Below are 21,828 nucleotides of genomic sequence, written 5' to 3' on the forward strand. Positions count from 1 at the left end.
TGCTAGAGGTGTCACTACAGACACCCTGGTTCGAATCCAGGCTGTATCACAACCGGCCGTGATTGGGAGTCCCATAGGGCGGTGCACAATTGGCCGCGCTGTCCGGGTTTGGCCGGTGTAGGCCATCATTGTAAATAAGAATTTGTTCTTAGCTGACTTGCCTAGTTAAATAAAACATACAATTATCTGTTTGGTCCCTCAGTCAAGCATTGCATTTTTAACACAGATTCAACCACAAAGACCAGGGAAGTTTTCCAATGCCTCGCAAAGAAGGGCACCTGGCCACCCTTCATCTATCAGAGAAGATCTGTGGACAGACTAAGTTCCACTGTCACCCAGGAGCCTGTGTCCATGGCATCAACTCCCTCCTGCCCACAGTTCTGGCCAACTACTCCAATATTGTCACCATCGTCACTCACGTAGGTTTTAACGACCTTTGTTTTAAGAGATCTGAGGAACTGAGTGAGGACTACAAACATTTTTAAACACCCTCGATAGCACAGGGAAGAGATTAATTATCTCTGGCCCCCTCCCGTGCTACTGAAGGGTTTCGGAATGATTCAGTTTACTCTTTGCCCTGAATGAGTACATGAAGAAACTTTGCCATGACAGGTATGTCTCTTTTTTTCCAGTAACATCGCAAACTGTTTTGGTAGTGCTCCAGTTCTCCCTGTCAGAATAAGCAACAGAGTACTTGGAAATCATATCAACTCCTGCAGAAAAGGCACTGTGGTTATTGTGAGTAACCTAATTGATGTTCCTTTAACTCCGCCTTCTAGTGAGTTGATACAAACTGTTATCTCCTACCATTCTGATAAATCGTGGTTGTGATATTAATCATTTGTTTTTTATTCCTTTGGTCACCTCAAGGCAGATGGCATTGAATATGGCGCTTTTAAATGTTAGAGCAATCACAAGTAAAACCTTTCTTGTGAAAGACCTAATTACTGACCGCAAAGTTTGTTGCATGTTACTCACTGAAACATGACCGTCATCAGACTGTAGTGCTGCTCTTATTGAAGTCTCCCCCCGGACTACAACTTTTCATGCTCTATCAGAAAAGGGAAAAGTGGAGGGAGACAGCCTCTATTTTCAGCAATGCTCTCAGCTGTAAGGACTTTTCGTTTGGCGACTTTGGGTTTTTAGAGCATCATGCTATACTGTTTAAATGTCAGCCACCAGTGCTGGCCATAAGACTCAATAGGCCACCAAAGCACTGCCCCACTTTCTTTACTGATTTATCTGAACTAGTGTCTATTGGTCTTGAGAACTATGATAAAATCATTGTGTTGGGCAATTTTAATATTCATGTTGACAAAGAGACTGACTCCAAGGCCATTCAATGTATAAATCTTTTAAGCTCTATGGACTTTATCTAACATGTTACTGGGCCCACCCATAACTGCGGCCATTCTCTGGACCTGTTTATTACCAAGGGGCTTTCTATTGACATATCCTCCATTGTTGGTGTTGCTTTACCTGATCACCACTTTCTATTTCTTGCTACCTTGTTGCCCATAGCACAGGGTAATACTGAACGCATTATTAAGAAATGCTACCTTGCTGCAGATTTTTTTGAGTGTATGAACAATACTCCACCACCTCTTGTGATTATTTCGTTTATAATAGCAAATTAAGGGAAACCATTGACACCATAGCTCCAGTGGCATCAATGAAACAGGAAACTAATCATTTAAAGAGAAATTGGAGAAAGCCAGAGCGGAAGTGGAGAAACTCAAAGTTGCAGGTCCATTATGATATTCTGAGAGAGCAACTTGGCATATATAACAAGGCAATTATAAATGCCAACCGGGGTCATTTGTTGAACTTCATCACTATTAATCCGAATAACTTGAGTCTCGACCAATAATGGCCTGATGAATCCTACCCCTGCAAACCTATTTGAACTTTCCTCCACATCTAAATGTAATGAGTTTGCAGCGTATCTCAGAGATACGATTAGATAACATTAGGCTCGGTATCAGTCAAGCAAGACCTGATTAGAAGTTTGTATTTAAAAAAAATTCTATTCTGTTTTTTATGCCCACCACAGCACAGAGACAGTCTTTAAAGTGTTACATGATCTTAGAGCCAACACAGATGCCAAACAACTTTCTGTCCTTGTACTCTTAGATTAAGGTGCTGCATTTGACACTGTTGACCATGATGTCCTTCTAGAAAGACTAGAGAGGTGGGTTGGCTTCTCCGGTCCAGTTCTAAATTCTTTTAGGACCTATTTAACCAGTCAAGTGTTTCTTGTAACATAACTCAAAGAAAATACATATCACATGTGCTTTCCACATGGTTCGGTTTTGGGCCAGGTTGTCACGACTCCCACCGAATGTGGCTCCCCTGCCTGTTCAGGCGGCGCTCGGCAGGAGTCGTCACTGGTCTACTAGCCGCCACCGATCCTTTTTTCCTTTTCTGTTCGTTTGGTCTTATTGGTTGCACCTGTCCCTTATTTTGTTTCTTCATTTATGTCTATTTAAGCCTGTTAGGGATTATTTTCTGTTAGTCGGGGTGTGCGATCCTGTCCGTTTGTGCCCTGTGTTGGGTCAGACTATTTTTCTGTATGTTTATCGACTATGGTTTTGGGCGTTAGTGTGGGAATCCCAATAAAGACGGTTTTCCCCAGTATCCTCTGCTCTCTGCAATTGACTCTGCACCCACCACTCCAGGCGATTGTGACACCGGTACTGTTCAATTTATATATGTTACCCCTTGGCCGCGTTATCAGAAAGCTCAGCATTGATTTCCACTGCTACGCAGACAATACACAACTTTGCATTTGTGTGTCACCAAAGGATTTTAGCTCCAAGGATAAATTATTAGACTGTATTAGTGATTTAAATACTTGGATGGCTCACAACTTCCTCCAGCTAAATCATCATAAGATCAAGGTACTTATTGTTGGAGTCAAAGCACAAAGAGAGAATCTAGCCGCACATTTGAATTCATGGGCAATAAAGATAAAACACCAAGTAAAAAACCTAGGTGTTATTTTAGATTCTGAACTAAATTTCTCAACACACATTTGGAATGTGATCAAAATTCATTTTTACCATCTGAGGAACATTGCCAAGGTGCGTCCATTTTTCTCTTAGACTGATCCAGAGAGATTCATCCATGCTTTTATTACAAGCAGGCTTGACTACTGTAATGCTCTCCTGTCTGGTCAACCCAAAAAAGCCATTGGTCAACTGCAAAACATACAGAATGCTACAGCATGGGTACTGACGAAGACCAGACAGAGAGAACACATTACACCGGTTTTAAGGTCTCTGCACTGGCTGCCTGTGAGTTTTAGAATACATTTTAAGATTCTTCCATTGGTTTTAAAATCAATCCACGGTTGTGCACCGCAATACATGTCAGACAGGCTTTTAAGTTATTTACCCAGTAAGTCTCTGGCACTGGCCTTTTAACTATCCCAAATCCTAGGACTAAGATGCATGGAGAGGCAGACTTTAGTTATTATTCCCCCAGCCTCTGGAATAGCCTGCCAGAGAACCTGAGGGAGGCAAAACTGTGGACATATTTAAAAATATATATTTTTAGCTTTGCTTTTCCTTAGGTTCTTTCTAGTTCTTTCTAGTTGTTCAGTTGGGTGTCGTTATTTTTTTTCCTGTTAAGCACATTGCATTGCATTCCATGTCTGAAATGTGCTGTATGAATAAAGCTTGATTGGATTTGATCTATTGGTAGATGGGTAAAAACAAAAAAAGCAGACATAGAATTTCCCTTTGAGTATGGTGAAGTTATTAATTACACTTTGGATGCTGTATCAATACACCCAGTCACTGCAAATATACTTTCTAACTCAGTTGCCAGAGAGGAAAGACATCTCTCAGGGATCTAACCATGAGGCTAATGGTGACATTAAAATAGTTACAGAGTTTAATGGCAGTGATAGGAGAAAACTGAGAATGGATCAACAACATTGTAGTTACTCTACACTACTAACCTAAATGACAGAATGAAAAGAAGCCTGTACAGAATAAAAATATTCCAAAACATGCATCCTGTTTGCAATAAGGCAAAAAAGTACAACTGCAAAAAATGTGGCAAATACATTAACTTTATGTCTTGAATACAAAGCGTTATGTTTGTAAATGGCTGTGTAACAATGATCAACAACCAACTTGACAGAGCTTGAAGAATTTAAAAAATAATAATGTGCTAATGCTGTACAATCCAGGTGTGCAAAGCTATTAGACACTTACCCAGAAAGACTCACAGCTGTAATCACTGCCAAAGGTGACTCAGGTGTGAAGACTTAAGTGAATTAGATATTTCTGTACTTAATTTTCAACACATTTGCAAGAATTTCTAAAAACATGTTTTCACTTTGTCATTATGGGGTTTTGTGTGTAGATGGGTGAGGATTTAAAAAAAAAAAATGTAATCAATTTGGAATTCAGGCAACAGACTTTGACAACAGACTTTCAGCATGCTCATATGGAAGGACACTCAACAAGCACAGCACTTACACAAATGACTGATGATTGGCTGAGAGAAATTGATGATAAAATGATTGTGGGGGCTGTCTTGTTAGACTTCAGTGCAGCTTTGAGTCTGCTGCTGGAAAAGCATATGTGTTATGGCTTTACAGCCCCTGCTATAATGTGGATAAAGAGTTACTTGTCTAACAGAACACAGAAGGTGTTCTTTAATGGAAGCCTCTCAAGCATAATCCAGGTAGAATCATGAATTCCCCGGGGTAGCTGTTTAGGCCCCTTGCTCTTTTCAATCTTTACTAACAACATGCCACTTGCTTTGAGTAAGGCGTGTGTCTATGTATGCGGATGACTCAACACTATACACGTCAGCTACTACAGCAACTGAAATGACTGCAACACTTAACAAAGAGCGGCAGTTAGTTTCGGAATGGGTAACAAGGAATAAGCTAGTCCTAAATATTTCTAAAACTAAAAGCATTGTATTTGGGACAAATCATTTTCTAAACCCTAAACCTCAACTATGTCTTGTAATGAATAATGTGGAAATTGAGCAAGTTGGTGACTAAACTGCTTGGAGTAACCCTGGATTGTAAACTGTCATTGTCAAAACAGTTTACAACAGTAGCTAAAATAGGGAGAAGTCTGTCCATAATAAAAGCACTGCTCTGCCTTCTTAACAACACTATCAACAGGGCAGGGCCCACATGCCCTGGTTTTGTCGCACCTAGACTACTGTTCAGTAGTGTGGCCAGGTGCCACAAAGAAGGACTTGGGAAAATGACAGTTGGCTCAGAACAGGGCAGCAGGGCTGGCCCTTTAAAGTACAGCAGCTAATGGGGATCCCTAATAAATAGAAATACAACAAAATGTGAAATAAGTCAAGGGCTATGAATAGTTTCTGAAGGCACTGTATGTTGTGCCCATATGAATGGTAGTAATCATTGAATAGTCGAGACTTGTTTTCTGGTGACAACAGCTACTTTCAAATGAAATAAAACAGAGAATATTTTAGCAAAATATGGTGTTCTGTTTCTAAGAAAAATGACTGAACATAAATGTACAACTAAATTTGACTCGTAAGTGCTTCCTTATAAACCTGGATCTGAGGTAATTTATGGTAACTAACATCTACAGTATTTGCATAGACCTAGATAGATATTTCATAGACCTAAATATCTATCTTCACTATCTGGAATGGACCTACATTGAATGGAAAGGAATAATGATAAGAAACAAGTGCAGGCCTATTCTATCCCTATTGGTTAATAACATCAACACAGAATAGAGTACAGGATTCATTCCATGCCATCCTGTTACAGTGTTCCAGTGATGGTGAATGTTAAGGCTGGCTTCAACTCCATCAATAATAAATAGTTGAAAGAACAATGTATAAACACTGCACATTTAGTCAATAAATGAACATCCTTCAATCAAACAAATGCAATAAGCAATAGGCCTATAGGGCAATTTAATTCACAGGAAGGGTTGAACAGGATGTCAAGCGCAGGTTATTGTAATTTTTGTTGGTACTTTTTACACTTTTTTCTCCACATTTTCGTGAGATCCAATTGGTAGTTACAGTCTTGTCGCATCGCTACAACTCCCGTACCGACTCCAGAGAGGCGAAGGTCGAAAGTCATGCGTCCTCCGAAACACGACCCTGACAAGCCACACTGCTACTTGACACACTGCTCGCCGAAAGCCAGCCCCACCATTGTGTCGGAAGAAACACCGTACAACTGGCGACCGTGTCAGCGAAAAAGCACAGGTTATGAAGGATAGTGAAATGACATACAAAATAAATAACATTGTTCCATAAGCCACTGTTAAATATGTCCATGGAGAATGAAGAGGCAAGCTTTACACTACATAGTTTTTAGTGCGACTCTGCGAGAGACTTGGAGATGAAATCTGACAGGGTACCAATATCCGTCCGGCTCCTGATGACTTCCCTCTCCCTGTTGGTCCAAACAGCTCTGTAGAATGGGGTGATGCCATATTCCTCACTAATTGGTCTCCTGGGACCAGTCCATTTTCTTGATGACCCGATCTCTGTTTCACCGCCTCTTTCACTGTATGGTTTTCCATATTTTCCCTGCCATCAACCTCGATGTTGGCGCATTCGGAGAGATGAGGGAAGAAACTACCCCGGTCTGATGTTGGCTCTGATAGGGACACGTGAGGAGGAGTGAGTTTTCTCGCCAAGTCTTCATGGTGATCCATGCCCCAGAGTGCGCTTTCACACAACATCCCTGTGTAGAACAAGACAGTAAATATAGTATGAGTTTATACTGTATGTTCGTTCTGCTGTAGTTGAAGTGTTACTCGAATTACAACTGAAAAGCCTCCATGCTCTAAACTGTATTTTCGCTGTTTTAGTATCTCTACCTTATCAGTTACACCATTGTCATTTCATTGTAAAATGACTCACGCTGATTACAAAACCCATATAACACAAAAAGCGTTGAGAATGGCTGTGATTTGTTGTCGATCGTAAAAACGCAGTATTTAAAGAAATAAACGTTCAAGGTCTTGCCTGTTTCTCCTTTGGCAATGCTGTACTTGATTCAGCTGTAGGCTATTGATTATTCTCTTCCTGGAGTTACACTAGAGATGGTCTGGGAATGATTTCTCTACTGTCTCTGGTTATACACCGCGCATAAGCACTTTACCGATGGAGGGGATTTCTTTTGGAAAAGTACATTCAATTAAAGATTAACAGAAAATACTGCCAACTGTTATGATCATTGCAAAATAACAATTGCTGTGATGTAATGTCAGAACAATTTTAAGTTCGTTAAAAAAAGTAGTTCACGTGTTGATTCACTCCAAATCAATGTGTGTTTGATTCCAAATCATCTTAACATTTGACCCTCCTTGAGGGGTCTGGAAATTTCCGACAAACTGAACATGAACGTTACTTTTTTACAACAATGATCAAAGTAACTTTGCGTCAGTTCACACTTTATTTTAGGGAGCCATTTGTTTTTTGAAAGCATACCAGGATGTATCAGTTTTTACGATTTAGTGTCTAGTTTTGGCTTGTCTTGTGTTACACGTAATATGTTGTGACACTGGTAAAACATTTATTGGGGGAACAACAGCATTTATGCTAGCATTTATTTATTTAGTGGGAAAGCATAGGCAGCGCAATCATAATTGTTTCTTTCTTTTTTCTGTCAGATAAGACAGACGTCTAAACTTTACAACTGTTTATGGTTTTTGCAGACTATGTTAAGTAATCATTTATTAGAAAAATAAAATAGCTTCCTTTTGCATCCAAAGACTGAAATGCGATATTTACTTAAATAGACCAAATTCCTATGAGGCTGTTAACCCTTAATCTCACATGCAGCCTGCAACATTGACCTGGACACTATTTCAGGACCGTGGACAAGAACTTCCAACCAATAAAAGTTCAGGCAGCTGTGTGTGTGTTCTATACTACTGATATACAGACCTACAAAACATTAGGAACACATTCCTACTATTGATTTGCACCCCCTTTTGCCTTTAGAACAGCCTCAATTTGTCGGGGTATGGACTCTACAAGGTGTCGAAAGCGTTCTACAGGGATGCTGGTCCATGTTGACTCCATACTTCCCACAGTAGTGTTAAATTGTCTGGATGTCTTTCTGGGAGTGTACCATTCTTGATACAGATGGTAAACAGTTGAGTGTGAAAAACCCAGCAGCGTTACAGTTCTTGACACAAACCGGTGTGCCTGGCACCTACTACCATCTCAAAGGCACTTAAATCTTTTGTCTTGCCCATTCAGCCTCTGAATGGCACACATGCACAATCCATGTCTCAATTATCTCAAGGCTTAAAAACCCTTCTTTAACCTGTCTCCTCCCCTTCATCTACACTGATTGAAGTGGATTTAACAGATGACATCAATAAAATAACATAGCTTTCACCTGGATTCACTTGATCATTTTATGTAATGTTTTGTACACTCAGTGTATATTGTATCCACAGGAGATTGGTGGCACCTTAATTGGGGATGACAGGCTCGTGGTAATTGCTGGAGCAGAATAGGCAGAATGGTATAAAATACATTAAACGTGTGGTTTCTATGTGTTTGATGCCATTCCATTGACTCCGTTCCAGACATTATTATGAGCCGTCCTCCCCTCAACAGCCTCCACTGATTTTATCAACTACCAAGAGAAAGAATACACATTGCGAAAAATAAAATTGGAAAAATTGAAGACAGGATTCATGCAACAAGAAGATGGGACTGGATGCCCTGCAATGTCTAATTCTCACCATATGGTGGCAGAATAATTCCATCGTGTGTGTGTGAGTGAGAGAGGAGTTAAGGGTTCTGTACATAGAGAGTACAAACCAGGAGGACGAGTACAAAGAGATACCAGAGAGATGGTGAGTACCAAGATGTCTGTTTGTTGATTTTAACGTCAAGTCATTCTAGTCATTCTAACCCATTCTTGCTTTTGACAACTATGATATCTCATATCGCTCTCTTCTTCTTCGCTGTTTGTGTTCGCAGTACGGATTCATAAATACCTGTCTGAAATTTCTGGTCATTGAGAAATTTGGTGAAGAAACATGGGAGAAACTGAGGTCTGGTGTTTTGTGTACAAAGTAAATGTTGATGTAAATTTGAAAGGATTCGAGTATGCCAATTCTCTCTATCTCTTCAGGACCCTGCAGAGGTCCAGGACACGTTCATGACTTATGAGATATACGATGATGTCATTACTCTGCGTCTTGTGCAGGAGGCATGCACTATGCTGGGTAAGTACCAGTCTCTACGTTCTTTACAATTCTATAACGGTGTTTCATCTTGAACCAGAAACACAGGTCAGTGTTTTGATACCCTTATATCAGTGGTTAGGAGTGTCTACCTCCTTGGGGGAGGGGGTGTGTAAGGCCAGGTGTTAACAACGTCCCTGATGAGGCCCTCCAAGTGAGGTCAGGTGTTAACAACGTCCCTGCTGAGGCCCTCGAGGTGTGGCACAGGTGACCCAAGTGTGTTCCAGGTGTCCTGTACCTGAGGGGTCACCCCAGAGCCTGTGGACATGACGCGGTGTCAGGGTTAGAATTACGTGACAGTCCACAATCCCAAACTAAGGGGAGAGATAGGCACCATTTAGTTTGACAGTTGGTGATGATATAGTGATGACAAGAATGATGATGTGGTGGTGTTGTGGCCCCAGACATGCCTTCTGAGGTGGTGCTGAAGCTTTTCAGGGAGTACTTCTTCAGCTTCTGTAAGATGGCGGGGTACGACACCATGCTGCGTACGCTAGGGGGGAACCTGGTGGAATTCATTGAGAACCTGGATGCCCTTCACAGCTACCTGGCTCTCTCCTACCAGGTGACCTTCTCTTTACGGCCTCTACAATGGATCAACTACTACGTATTTCAATCCATTAGAGCCCAGATATTTAACATTTTAAAAAGATTATGTATGCAATAAATATCATTCTTCCAGGAGATGAACGCTCCCTCGATCCGTGTGGAGAAGAACGATGATGGGAGGATGTTGCTTCATTACTACTCGGACAGGAAAGGTCTACAGTGCCTTGCAAAAGTATTTGGCCCCCTTGAACTTTGCGACCTTTTGCCACATTTCAGGCTTCAAACATAAAGATATAAAACTGTATTTTTTTGGGGAAGAATCAACAACAAGTGGGACACAATCATGAAGTGGAACGACATTTATTGGATATTTCAAACTTTTTTAACAAATCAAAAACTGAAAAATTGGGCATGCAAATTCCTCTGGTCTGGTAACAGCATCAGGCAGAGGCATTGGAGAGGATGAGAACCAGGTGTGCCAGTCTGCCCCACTGCCCTGCTGGGAAAAGATCACGCTGGGACATGGTTAGGAGCATTGTCATGTTTGGAAAAGGTTGGGCACTTTTTTCCCTTTAAGTGTTCACTCCAAAATCAAAGTTTGTTGAACGCTATCATGTTGATATGAGTACATCTAAGGAGAACGATTGAGAAGCTTCTGTCACCCCCCCCCCCCCCGAGAGCATCAGGAAGTTCATCAACAGCCAGTTTGTCCTGAAGACCAGACGGGAGATGGTGCCCCTGGCCTCTCAGCATCAGTCGATGCTCAAACTCAGAGGTTCAGTCAAACTCCCCTTCTCTGATCCGATGTCTGATTGTGCAGGTTGGCTCTGCATTGTGTCCATGGTATGACTGAATAACTCCCCTGTACCCAGGTCAGATGGTGTGGATGGAGTCTCTGGGCTGTATGGTGTACCTGTGCTCTCCGAAGCTGCGCAGCCTGCAGGAGTTGGAGGAGAGGGGTCTGCACATCTCCGACATCGCCCAGCACGACACCACCCGGGACCTCATCCTGCTTAACCAACAGCGTCTGGCCGAGATGGAGCTGTCCAATCAGCTGGAGCGCAAAAAGGCACATACATCTCTCCTTCTTTGTCCGTTTCTCATCTCACTGTTTTCTCATCCTCTTTGTCTATAATTTTGTAATTTCATAGGAGGAGCTGAGGATCCTCTCACGGCACCTCGAGGCGGAGAAGAAGAAGACGGAGACTCTGCTCTACGCCATGTTGCCTCGCCACGTAGCCAACCAGCTGAAGGAGGGCAAGAGGGTGGAAGCAGGTACAATGGCAATGTCTGCCTAATTCCATATCTACCTGGTCCTCCAGACAGGGCCAGCATTTCTGCTGCCTTTTTATTTTGTTCTACTCTTCAAATGAGCTAGAAGACCTGTGTAATGAAAAGTGTGGCCACTACAAACATCTCTGCTTCCCCTTTCTCCCTCTATTTCAGGTGAGTTCCAGGTGTGCACCATCCTGTTCAGTGATGTGGTCACCTTCACCAATATCTGTGCTGCCTGCGAGCCCATCCAGATCGTCAACATGCTCAACTCCATGTACTCCAAGTTCGACCGCCTTACCAGCGTCCATGACGTGTACAAGGTATACAGAGAGAAAGAGAGAGGTACATGAAGGGGTAAATGAAAGGTTGAATGAAGGAGAGGAGATAAGGGAAGGAAAATTCTTTCAACTATTGAGATGCAGCCAACCTTTCAATGAGTGCTATGAGCGCCTCGGCTCTTCCAGGTGGAGACTATTGGAGACGCCTACATGGTGGTGGGTGGGGTTCCCATTCCAGCTGACAGCCATGCAGAGGGGGTGGCCAACTTTGCCCTGGGTATGCGTATCGCTGCCCGGGAGGTGACCAACCCTATCACTGGGCAACCCATCCAGGTGACTTTATAGTCCAAAATTAGCTGTTCTTTAATGAAACTATGGAATTGTGATTTGAAGTGGCGGTGTGTGTGTGTGTGTGTCTATGTGGGGCGTGCGTGTACCAGATTAGGGTGGGTCTGCACACAGGTCCAGTGCTGGCTGGTGTGGTAGGGGACAAGATGCCTCGATACTGCCTGTTTGGAGATACGGTCAACACTGCCTCCCGCATGGAGAGTCACGGAGTGCCTGACCACATACACCTCAGCCCCTTCACATACAGGTAGTGCCAACATGGCTCCCATTCAGATTTGCCCATAAAGTTGTTAGTTATTAGTTATTGGTTCTGATTCTCTCTAACTATACCTATCTGCAGTGCGCTGGAAGATAAGGGCTTTGACATCCTGGAAAGAGGAGAGATCAGGTGAAGGGGAAAGGCCTGATGACCACCTACTTCCTGCTGCAGAACCTGTGTGTGTCTGAGGACACCATCATGGCCAGAGGGACAGGAGAGCCCTGCGTGTACAGAGACAACCAGCAGGGGGCGGGAGAGAGCGAGAGAGGTGCGGCAATTTGGGTTTGTTCGAATTGCTAGCTAGTAGGGAGGAAAAAAAGGTTATTAAACAACAAAATGTGTTTATTATTGGACAAGTTATACAGCCTTCATTACATATCAGAAGATATGAAAGATTAATTTTCATATGATACAGCCAGATAAAGGAGGTTTTCTTGTCCCATTTAGACACAGAAGAACCAGACAGTGTGAGAAAGGAAGAAACGAATGGCCAAACCATGGCATCTGCTTCTTCTTCCAGTGACCTCACCAACGAAGACACACCTTTTCTGGGAGACACTACACCTTTTCAAAAGGGCCACCTCAACGACGTGAACTCACGATTCTGCCGACTGCTCTAAGTATGTGGAGTTGGACTCCATTTGGAAGCACATCACATTTCCCTCATTAGCACTTTCCTGGGCTTTCAAATGAGTGTAAATTAAATAAGAGACGAGGAAAGGTAGCAGCCATTATAGAAAAGACACGCTTCACGTGCAGCTGCTGTCAACACCAGAACTCTGCCATAGCTAATACATGCCCCCCAGGCTTGTATTCGATAGCAGAAAGATAGCAGAGAGACGGATCTATTGAATAGAGATGCTGTAGTTTTGGGCTCCCGAGTCTCACAGCGGTCTAAGGCACTGCATCTCAGTGCAAAAGGTCCCTACAGTCCCTGGTTCAATTCCAAGCTGTATCACATCCGGCCGTGATTGGGAGTCCCATTGGGCCGTGCACAGTTGGCCCAGCGTTGTTCGGGTTTAGCCGGGGTAGGCGTCATTGTAAATAAAAGGTTACTTTTATTTATTTTAATAGTTTGAGGTCTGCTAGACAACAGCAAGGAATGTCTCCTTTCTCTCCTCTCAGCCTTTCCAGATGCTAATCATGAGTACACAGTACCTGTAATCTGCATAAGGAGGTGTTGATGTGTGATCTTATATAGCCTAAACCTTGTACAGTTGGGATGTTCTTAGACGTGTTTACTTTAGGTATTATGCCTAATTTTCCAACTCCCTGTGGCCCTTTTCGCTGACTAAAGTAAACAGTTAACAGTTGTGAAAAAAGGTTATTTGGTGTGTGTGTATGTTGGGAAAGTGGCTGTCATTAACATTTAATTACCACAAATACCAGCGATAGCACAACAATTGACGCGTGAGTGGGAGATGTGTAAACTCTTGTGACTTAAGCGCAATCGCGCTACAGGCAGCGACACAGAGAGGGGCCCAAATGGAGACAGCAACGTTGCAGTACTGTCCCATGGAGCACCAAACAGAAGCACTGAAGTTGCTACAGAATGTGGGCTCTCACCAAATAGCGATCAGTAGGCCCAGTAAACTTGGACTAGAAAAACAAGTGACAACCAACCAAGATTCGTCAGCAGCGGCCCGCACAATAGCAGAAAAGGCGCGTGAAAGTATCATTACGCAGCTAATCGATATTCTAACCCAAATACTCACATTCGACGAAGAAATCAGTCATAGTTCGTTTCAGGATCTGAGGATATTTCTGCGTCCTAAAGTGAGTGTTTTATCCCTTATATGAAGTTCTAATTTCTTGGTGAGTGATGGTGTGCATCTGCTGGTTTTCATAATTTGACAAAAATGTTTGATATCTTTTTATTTGGTTGATAGGCTAGAGATTAGAATGAACATGATTATGAATGAGAAAACAATATTGTATGGTATATGGACTTCAAAATATTTTGTATATGTTTTAAAAAAACCACTGCATTTGTTATGACTGACTCATGTTGGCTCGACCTAAAAGCTTACCATACGCTTCCCAGTCGAAACAGTTCACGGATATATTATGAAGACGTTTTTGTGACGTTTTGGTCTTTTTTTTCGTGAAGGGTATAATTGCAGACCGCAATTAGAGGCGTTTTTCTGATATAGGTTTGACGCTAGCCATTGGTCTGTGGCCGATTATTTTATGTCGGGACAACAGTTGTTGACAATTGTAGCTAAGCCTAACCCTTTTCCTAACTTTAACCGTTAATTATCCTAACCTGACACGTACGTTATCCTAACCTTTATTTGCTGTATTGTAAAGGAATTCAAAATGTAAAATATAGAAAGAACAAACAAAGAGTATACAAACAACATTCCTTGTCTGCTCTTGAGTTTCTAAACGGTCGTCATTAGTTACCACAGCCACAAAGTCCTAAGGCTTCCTATTACTACATTTTCTCTTCTTAAAATGGGATTTTGAACCTAACCATAACCACATTCCTAACCTTATGCCTAATCATAAATTAAGACCAGTTATAGATCATTTGTAGTCAGCAATGGATTGATTGCTTCCTACAAGAGCACAAAACGTGTACATTTCTAGACATATTTGAAAGAAAATCTAGAGCTTTTTTTGTCTTAAAGACAATAACGGTATGTCAACAATAATGCATTTTATTTTGTGAAGTGGTTTCTTGCATCAAATAACAAGAAAATTTTCAGTCACCTCCTTGTCTGAAGGACAAGTGGATAAACAGGTTAATGTCATACCCAGATTTCTTTTTTCAAAGGTCTCATGGAATGTTGGCCTACATTGAACACAACACATTGGCTGCTACCGTAGGCTGAATGATAGAACAGCCAAGTTAAACTGTTATGGAATGCATTTTCTCAGTTGTTTTTGATGGTAGGACACACTGGTAGGCCTATATTATGATCAAATAGCCACAGTAGCTTACTTGAACACTGTCTGAAACTGTAATTTAAAGCGGGTACAGCCTCAGTGTTGACAGTAAACTTGAGCTGGAAGTTGAAATTTGATCAGTGGCAAAAACATTTTGAGGAAACAATGCTTCTATTTATGTGGATTAGTCCACCTTAGTTATCCTAAACTGCGATGTAAGCAAATCATCTGTGGCAAGAGCCCATCAATCTAGTCTGACTAGTTTTCATGCACATTTTTTCACTTGAGAAATACTGCACCAAACATCTAGATGTAAATAGACATTAAAAAAATGTCAATTTTTTTACAGATTTCTTGATTTATCTTAATTAATTTAAGCTATTTTGAGGAACTGTACTTTCTATGTTGTTGCTATGATGACACGAGCGACAAACAAAAGTTATATTGACGCTTTTTCAAACAAAGGTCTTCGGGAGTATGCGAGCAGAGATGTTCTGCTAGGAGCAAACCGAACCTATGTATGCGGACGCCTCTACCAAATATGTTTTATAACTAACCCAAGATAGACCAGAGCCTGTCGTTTCCAAAGAGAGCAAATAAATCATAGTGGGCAAAACAAGCAAGGCGGTGAACAGAGCCAAGCACGACCTAGTGAGAACCTATTGGCTCAATCTAGCATTTATTTGCATATTTCCGTTAGGGAACACCTACTCTGTCAAATGCGCATGTGCAAGAACTCAAGTTTCCCTTGCACTCCTAAAAAACACCATTTTTAAAACTTTGGCAAAGAGTAAAGTCTACAAAACTCAGTCCACTCTGTTTTTTACAGATTTTAGTTTTGGAAACTGTATGGAGATTTGGTTTCATCAATGAGAAAATTTGCAGAACGTCGGCCAAAATCCATCTCGCTCCATCTTCTCCCACTGCCACTGGGTTTCCGCTCATCACCATATTGGTGAGTGAGTGGAAACGCCAACTTGATACTTCACATTTATACATCCGGTGAAATATCTGTTTCATTGTTCTATCTGTGCCTCTACTCTCTCCACCTAGGTAAGCATAGAGCTGAGGAACATCTGTGTGCGCATGGCAGTGAGGGACTCTGACTGTCAGAAGACCTGGGACCTTAGAGATCTGCAGGACTGTTTAAAAGCCATGGTGGACAGTCAGGTGTCTTCTCTCATCAACATGAACCATTCTGTGGCCATTCAGACATCATGCAAGCTTGAAGAGATATGTCTGAGCTTCCCTAAAATCTGAATAGCTAATATCTCACTTTACCTAATCTCAGGGTTGATAGCATATTGTTTACTTGAATGTAGTTTTTAAATTTGGGGCGGCAGAGTAGCCTGTTGGACTAGTAACCGGAAGGTTGCAAGTTCAAACCCCCAAGGTACAAATATGTCGTTCTGCCCCTGAACAGGCAGTTAACCCACTGTTCCTAGGCTGTCATTGAAAATAAGAATTTGTTCTTAACTGACTTGCCTAGTTAAATAAAGGTAAAATAAACAAAAATCATTTATTTTATTTTAAATAGTTGCACCTCCAATGACTTGCCTAGTTAAATAAAGGTAAAATACATTTTATTTTAAATTATTGGAGGTGCAACTATGTAGGCCTACATTGTAAAAAGGAATGTTAAAAGAAATGATACTGGGACAAAAATGTGTGTTATGCAAAGTGTTTTATACAAATCCTTAAAGGCCTGAAGTTTCTGTCAGTTTGAAAAACCTACCAGGAATTCCAGTTCCCAACAACTTGCAGACTTGTTTTCGAGTTGCTGTGCGTTTTGTTGCCAACCTGTTTTGCTACCTGACAAATTTACGGTTTTTACTTTTTAATTACCGTTTATATTTTTGTTTTTTCCTCCTCAACTTTTTCACTCCGGACGCTTTATCTGGACACGATTCGTCAGGACCTCCAACAGCCGAAGCTAAGTAGTAACATTAACATGATGCCTTCAAATTGCAGACGCTGTACTCGCCTTACGGCGAGGATAGCTGTGCTACAAGCCCAGCTTCAGACGCAATCGCTAGGCAAGGGTAATTTCAGTGTAGGAAAGGATGAAACAGCGTCTGTGCCACCAGTAAGTACATATAGTAGTATAAATCCCCTGGCACAGTCCCCGCAGCCGGACAACTTTCTCACGGTTTCTGGAAGGAAATGCTGTAGGAACGCTCAACCGGTGTCGCTCATTCAGCCGACAGAAACTTTCAACCGGTTTTCCCCATTAAGCAGCGGGTCGGAGTCAGAGGCCGAGTCTTCTCTGGTCTCTACTCCCCCCGTTACGGGGTCTGAGACGCCGAAGCTTCCCACCATTAGCTCTGACAAATTGAAAACTCTAGTCATTGGCGACTCCATTACCCGCAGTATTAGACTTAAAACGAATCATCCAGCGATCATACACCGTTTACCGGGGGGCAGGGCTACCGACGTTAAGGCTAATCTGAAGATGGTGCTGGCTAAAGCTAAAACTGGCGAGTATAGAGATATTGTTATCCACGTCGGCACCAACGATGTTAGGATGAAACAGTCAGAGATCATCAAGCGCAACATAGCTTCTGCGTGTAAATCAGCTAGAAAGATGTGTCGGCATCGAGTAATTGTCTCTGGCCCCCTCCCAGTTAGGGGGAGTGATGAGCTCTACAGCAGAGTCTCACAACTCAATCACTGGTTGAAAACTGTTTTCTGCCCCTCCCAAAAGATAGAATTTGTAGATAATTGGCCCTCTTTCTGGGACTCACCCACAAACAGGACCAAGCCTGACCTGCTGAGGAGTGACGGACTCCATCCTAGCTGGAGGGGTGCTCTCATTTTATCTACCAACATAGACAGGGCTCTAACTCCTCTAGCTCCACAATGAAATAGGGTGCAGGCCAGGCAGCAGGCTGTTAGCCAGCCTGCCAGCATAGTGGAGTCTGCCAGTGTAGTCAGCTCAGCTATCACCATTGAGACCGTGTCTGTGCCTCGACCTAAATTGGGCAAAACTAAACATGGCGGTGTTCGCCTTAGCAATCTCACTAGGATAAAGACCACCTCCATTCCTGTCATTATTGAAAGAGATCATGATACCTCACATCTCAAAATAGGGCTACTTAATGTTAGATCCCTTACTTCAAAGGCAATTATAGTCAATGAACTAATCACTGATCATAATCTTGATGTGATTGGCCTGACTGAAACATGGCTTAAGCCTGATGAATTTACTGTGTTAAATGAGGCCTCACCTCCTGGCTACACTAGTGACCATATCCCCCGTGCATCCCGCAAAGGCGGAGGTGTTGCTAACATTTACGATAGCAAATTTCAATTTACAAAAAAAAAATGACGTTTTCATCTTTTGAGCTTCTAGTCATGAAATCTATGCAGCCTACTCAATCACTTTTTATAGCTACTGTTTACATGCCTCCTGGGCCATATACAGCGTTCCTCACTGAGTACCCTGAATTCCTATCGGACCTTGTAGTCATAGCGGATAATATTCTAATCTTTGGTGACTTTAATATTCACATGGAAAAGTCCACAGACCCACTCCAAAAGGCTTTCGGAGCCATCATCGACTCAGTGGGTTTTGTCCAACATGTCTCTGGACCCACTCACTGTCACAGTCATACGCTGGACCTAGTTTTGTCCCATGGAATAAATGTTGTGGATCTTAATGTTTTTCCTCATAATCCTGGACTATCGTACCACCATTTTATTACGTTTGCAATTGCAACAAATAATCTGCTCAGACCCCAACCAAGGATCATCAAAAGTCGTGCTATAAATTCACAGACAACACAAAGATTCCTTGATGTCCTTCCAGATTTCCTCTGTCTACCCAAGGACGCCAGAGGACAAAAATCAGTTAACCACCTAACTGAGGAACTCAATTTAACCTTGCGCAATACCCTAGATGCAGTTGCACCCCTAAAAACTAAAAACATTTCTCATAAGAAACTAGCTCCCTGGTACACAGAAAATACCCGAGCTCTGAAGCAAGCTTCCAGAAAATTGGAACGGAAATGGCGCCACACCAAACTGGAAGTCTTCCGACTAGCTTGGAAAGACAGTACAGTGCAGTACCGAAGAGCCCTTACTGCTGCTCGATCATCCTATTTTTCTAACTTAATTGAGGAAAATAAGAACAATCCGAAATTCCTTTTTGATAATGTCGCAAAGCTAACTAAAAAGCAGCATTCCCCAAGAGAGGATGACTTTCACTTTAGCAGTGATAAATTCATTAACTTCTTTGAGGAAAAGATTATGATTATTAGAAAGCAAATTTCGGACTCCTTAAAGCTGCATATTCCTTTAAAGCTCAGTTGTCCTGAGTCTGCACAACTCTGCCAGGACCTAGGATCAAGAGAGACGCTCAAGTGTTTTAGTACTATATCTCTTGACACAATGATGAAAATAATCATGGCCTCTAAACCTTCAAGCTGCATACTGGACCCTATTCCAACTAAACTACTGAAAGAGCTGCTTCCTGTGCTTGGCCCTCCTATGTTGAACATAATAAACGGCTCTCTATCCACCGGATGTGTACCAAACTCACTAAAAGTGGCAGTAATAAAGCCTCTCTTGAAAAAGCCAAACCTTGACCCAGAAAATATAAAAAACTATCGGCCTATATCGAATCTTCCATTCCTCTCAAAGATTTTAGAAAAGGCTGTTGCGCAACAACTCACTGCCTTCCTGAAGACAAACAATGTATACGAAATGCTTCAGTCTGGTTTTAGACCCCATCATAGCACTGAGACGGCACTTGTGAAGGTGGTAAATTACATTTTAATGGCATCGGACCGAGGCTCTGCATCTGTCCTCGTGCTCCTAGACCTTAGTGCTGCTTTTGATACCATCAATCACCACATTCTTTTGGAGAGATTGGAAACCCAAATTGGTCTACACGGACAAGTTCTGGCCTGGTTTAGATCTTATCTGTCGGAAAGATATCAGTTTGTCTCTGTGAATGGTTTGTCCTCTGACAAATCAACTGTAAATTTCGGTGTTCCTCAAGGTTCCGTTTTAGGACCACTATTGTTTTCACTATATATTTTACCTCTTGGGGATGTTATTCGAAAACATAATGTTAACTTTCACTGCTATGCGGATGACACACAGCTGTACATTTCAATGAAACATGGTGAAGCCCCAAAATTGCCCTTGCTAGAAGAATGTGTTTCAGACATAAGGAAGTGGATGGCTGCAAACGTTCTACTTTTAAACTCGGACAAAACAGAGATGCTTGTTCTAGGTCCCAAGAAACAAAGAGATCTTCTGTTGAATCTGACAATTAATCTTAATGGTTGTACAGTCGTCTCAAATAAAACTGTGAAGGACCTCGGCGTTACTCTGGACCCTGATCTCTTTTGAAGAACATATCAAGACCATTTCAAGGACAGCTTTTTTCCATCTACGTAACATTGCAAAAATCAGAAACTTTCTGTCCAAAAATGATGCAGAAAAATTAATCCATGCTTTTGTCACTTCTAGGTTAGACTACTGCAATGCTCTACTTTCCGGCTACCCGGATAAAGCACTAAATAAACTTCAGTTAGTGCTAAATACGGCTGCTAGAATCCTGACTAGAACCAAAAAATGTGATCAAATTACTCCAGTGCTAGCCTCTCTACACTGGCTTCCTGTCAAAGCAAGGGCTGATTTCAAGGTTTTACTGCTAACCTACAAAGCATTACATGGGCTTGCTCCTATCTATCTCTCTGATTTGGTCCTGCCGTACATACCTACACGTACGCTACGGTCACAAGACGCAGGCCTCCTAATTGTCCCTAGAATTTCTAAGCAAACAGCTGGAGGCAGGGCTTTCTCCTATAGAGCTCCATTTTTATGGAACGGTCTGCCTACCCATGTCAGAGACGCAAACTCGGTCTCAACCTTTAAGTCTCTACTGAAGACTCATCTCTTCAGTGGGTCATATGATTGAGTGTAGTCTGGCCCAGGAGTGGGAGGGTGAACGGAAAGGCTCTGGAGCAACGAACCGCCCTTGCTGTCTCTGCCTGGCCGGTTCCCCTCTTTCCACTGGGATTCTCTGCCTCTAACCCTATTACAGGGGCTGAGTCACTGGCTTACTGGGGCTCTCTCATGCCGTCCCTGGAGGGGGTGCGTCACCTGAGTGGGTTGATTCACTGATGTGGTCATCCTGTCTGGGTTGGCCCCCCCCCTTGGGTTATGCCGTGGCGGAGGTCTTTGTGGGCTATACTCAGCCTTGTCTCAGGATGGTAAGTTGGTGGTTGAAGATATCCCTCTAGTGGTGTGGTGGGGGCTGTGCTTTGGCAAAGTGGGTGGGGTTATATCCTTCCTGTTTGGCCCTGTCCGGGGGTGTCCTCGGATGGGGCCACAGTGTCTCCTGACCCCTCCTGTCTCAGCCTCCAGTATTTATGCTGCAGTAGTTTATGTGTCGGGGGGCTAGGGTCAGTTTGTTATATCTGGAGTACTTCTCCTGTCCTATTCGGTGTCCTGTGTGAATCTAAGTGTGCGTTCTCTAATTCTCTCCTTCTCTCTTTCTCTCTCTCGGAGGACCTGAGCCCTAGAACCATGCCCCAGGACTACCTGACATGATGACTCCTTGCTGTCCCCAGTCCACCTGGCCGTGCTGCTGCTCCAGTTTCAACTGTTCTGCCTTATTATTATTGGACCATGCTGGTCATTTATGAACATTTGAACATCTTGGCCATGTTCTGTTATAATCTCCACCCGGCACAGCCAGAAGAGGACTGGCCATCCCACATATGCTCTCTCTAATTCTCTCTTTCTTTCTCTCTCTCTGAGGACCTGAGCCCTAGGACCATGCCCCAGGAATACCTGACATGATGACTCCTTGCTGTCCCCAGTCCACCTGACTGTGCTGCTGCTCCAGTTTCAATTGTTCTGCCTTATTATTATTCGACCATGCTGGTAATTTATGAACATTTGAACATCTTGACCATGTTCTGTTATAATCTCCACCCGGCACAGCCAGAAGAGGACTGGCCACCCCACATAG

The 21,828-nt window shown here is 42.6% G+C and overlaps 2 protein-coding genes across 2 annotated transcripts; both read left to right on the plus strand.

The window, feature by feature from the left end:
• The first annotated feature begins 9,154 nt into the window (after window positions 1-9,154).
• LOC110528759 (guanylate cyclase soluble subunit beta-2-like) lies at window positions 9,155-12,568 on the plus strand. The gene is given in 12 exon segments (XM_090242189.1): window positions 9,155-9,221; window positions 9,644-9,804; window positions 9,922-10,007; window positions 10,469-10,563; window positions 10,661-10,857; window positions 10,940-11,063; window positions 11,235-11,383; window positions 11,528-11,674; window positions 11,782-11,936; window positions 12,030-12,073; window positions 12,076-12,216; window positions 12,396-12,568. Coding segments are annotated over 12 exon segments (1,539 nt in total).
• Window positions 12,569-13,372: 804 nt separating this feature from the next.
• On the plus strand, window positions 13,373-16,355 carry dleu7 (deleted in lymphocytic leukemia 7). The gene is made up of 3 exons (XM_021608257.3): window positions 13,373-13,724; window positions 15,670-15,795; window positions 15,894-16,355. The coding sequence occupies exons 1-3, from the start codon at window positions 13,434-13,436 to the stop codon at window positions 16,098-16,100; spliced, it is 624 nt and encodes a 207-aa protein (XP_021463932.3). The 5' UTR covers window positions 13,373-13,433; the 3' UTR covers window positions 16,101-16,355.
• Window positions 16,356-21,828: the final 5,473 nt, after the last annotated feature.

The sequence above is a fragment of the Oncorhynchus mykiss genome, chromosome 7 (genome assembly GCF_057628025.1).
Source record: "Oncorhynchus mykiss isolate SJ-2025 chromosome 7, ASM5762802v1, whole genome shotgun sequence".
NCBI classification, from domain to species: domain Eukaryota; kingdom Metazoa; phylum Chordata; class Actinopteri; order Salmoniformes; family Salmonidae; genus Oncorhynchus; species Oncorhynchus mykiss.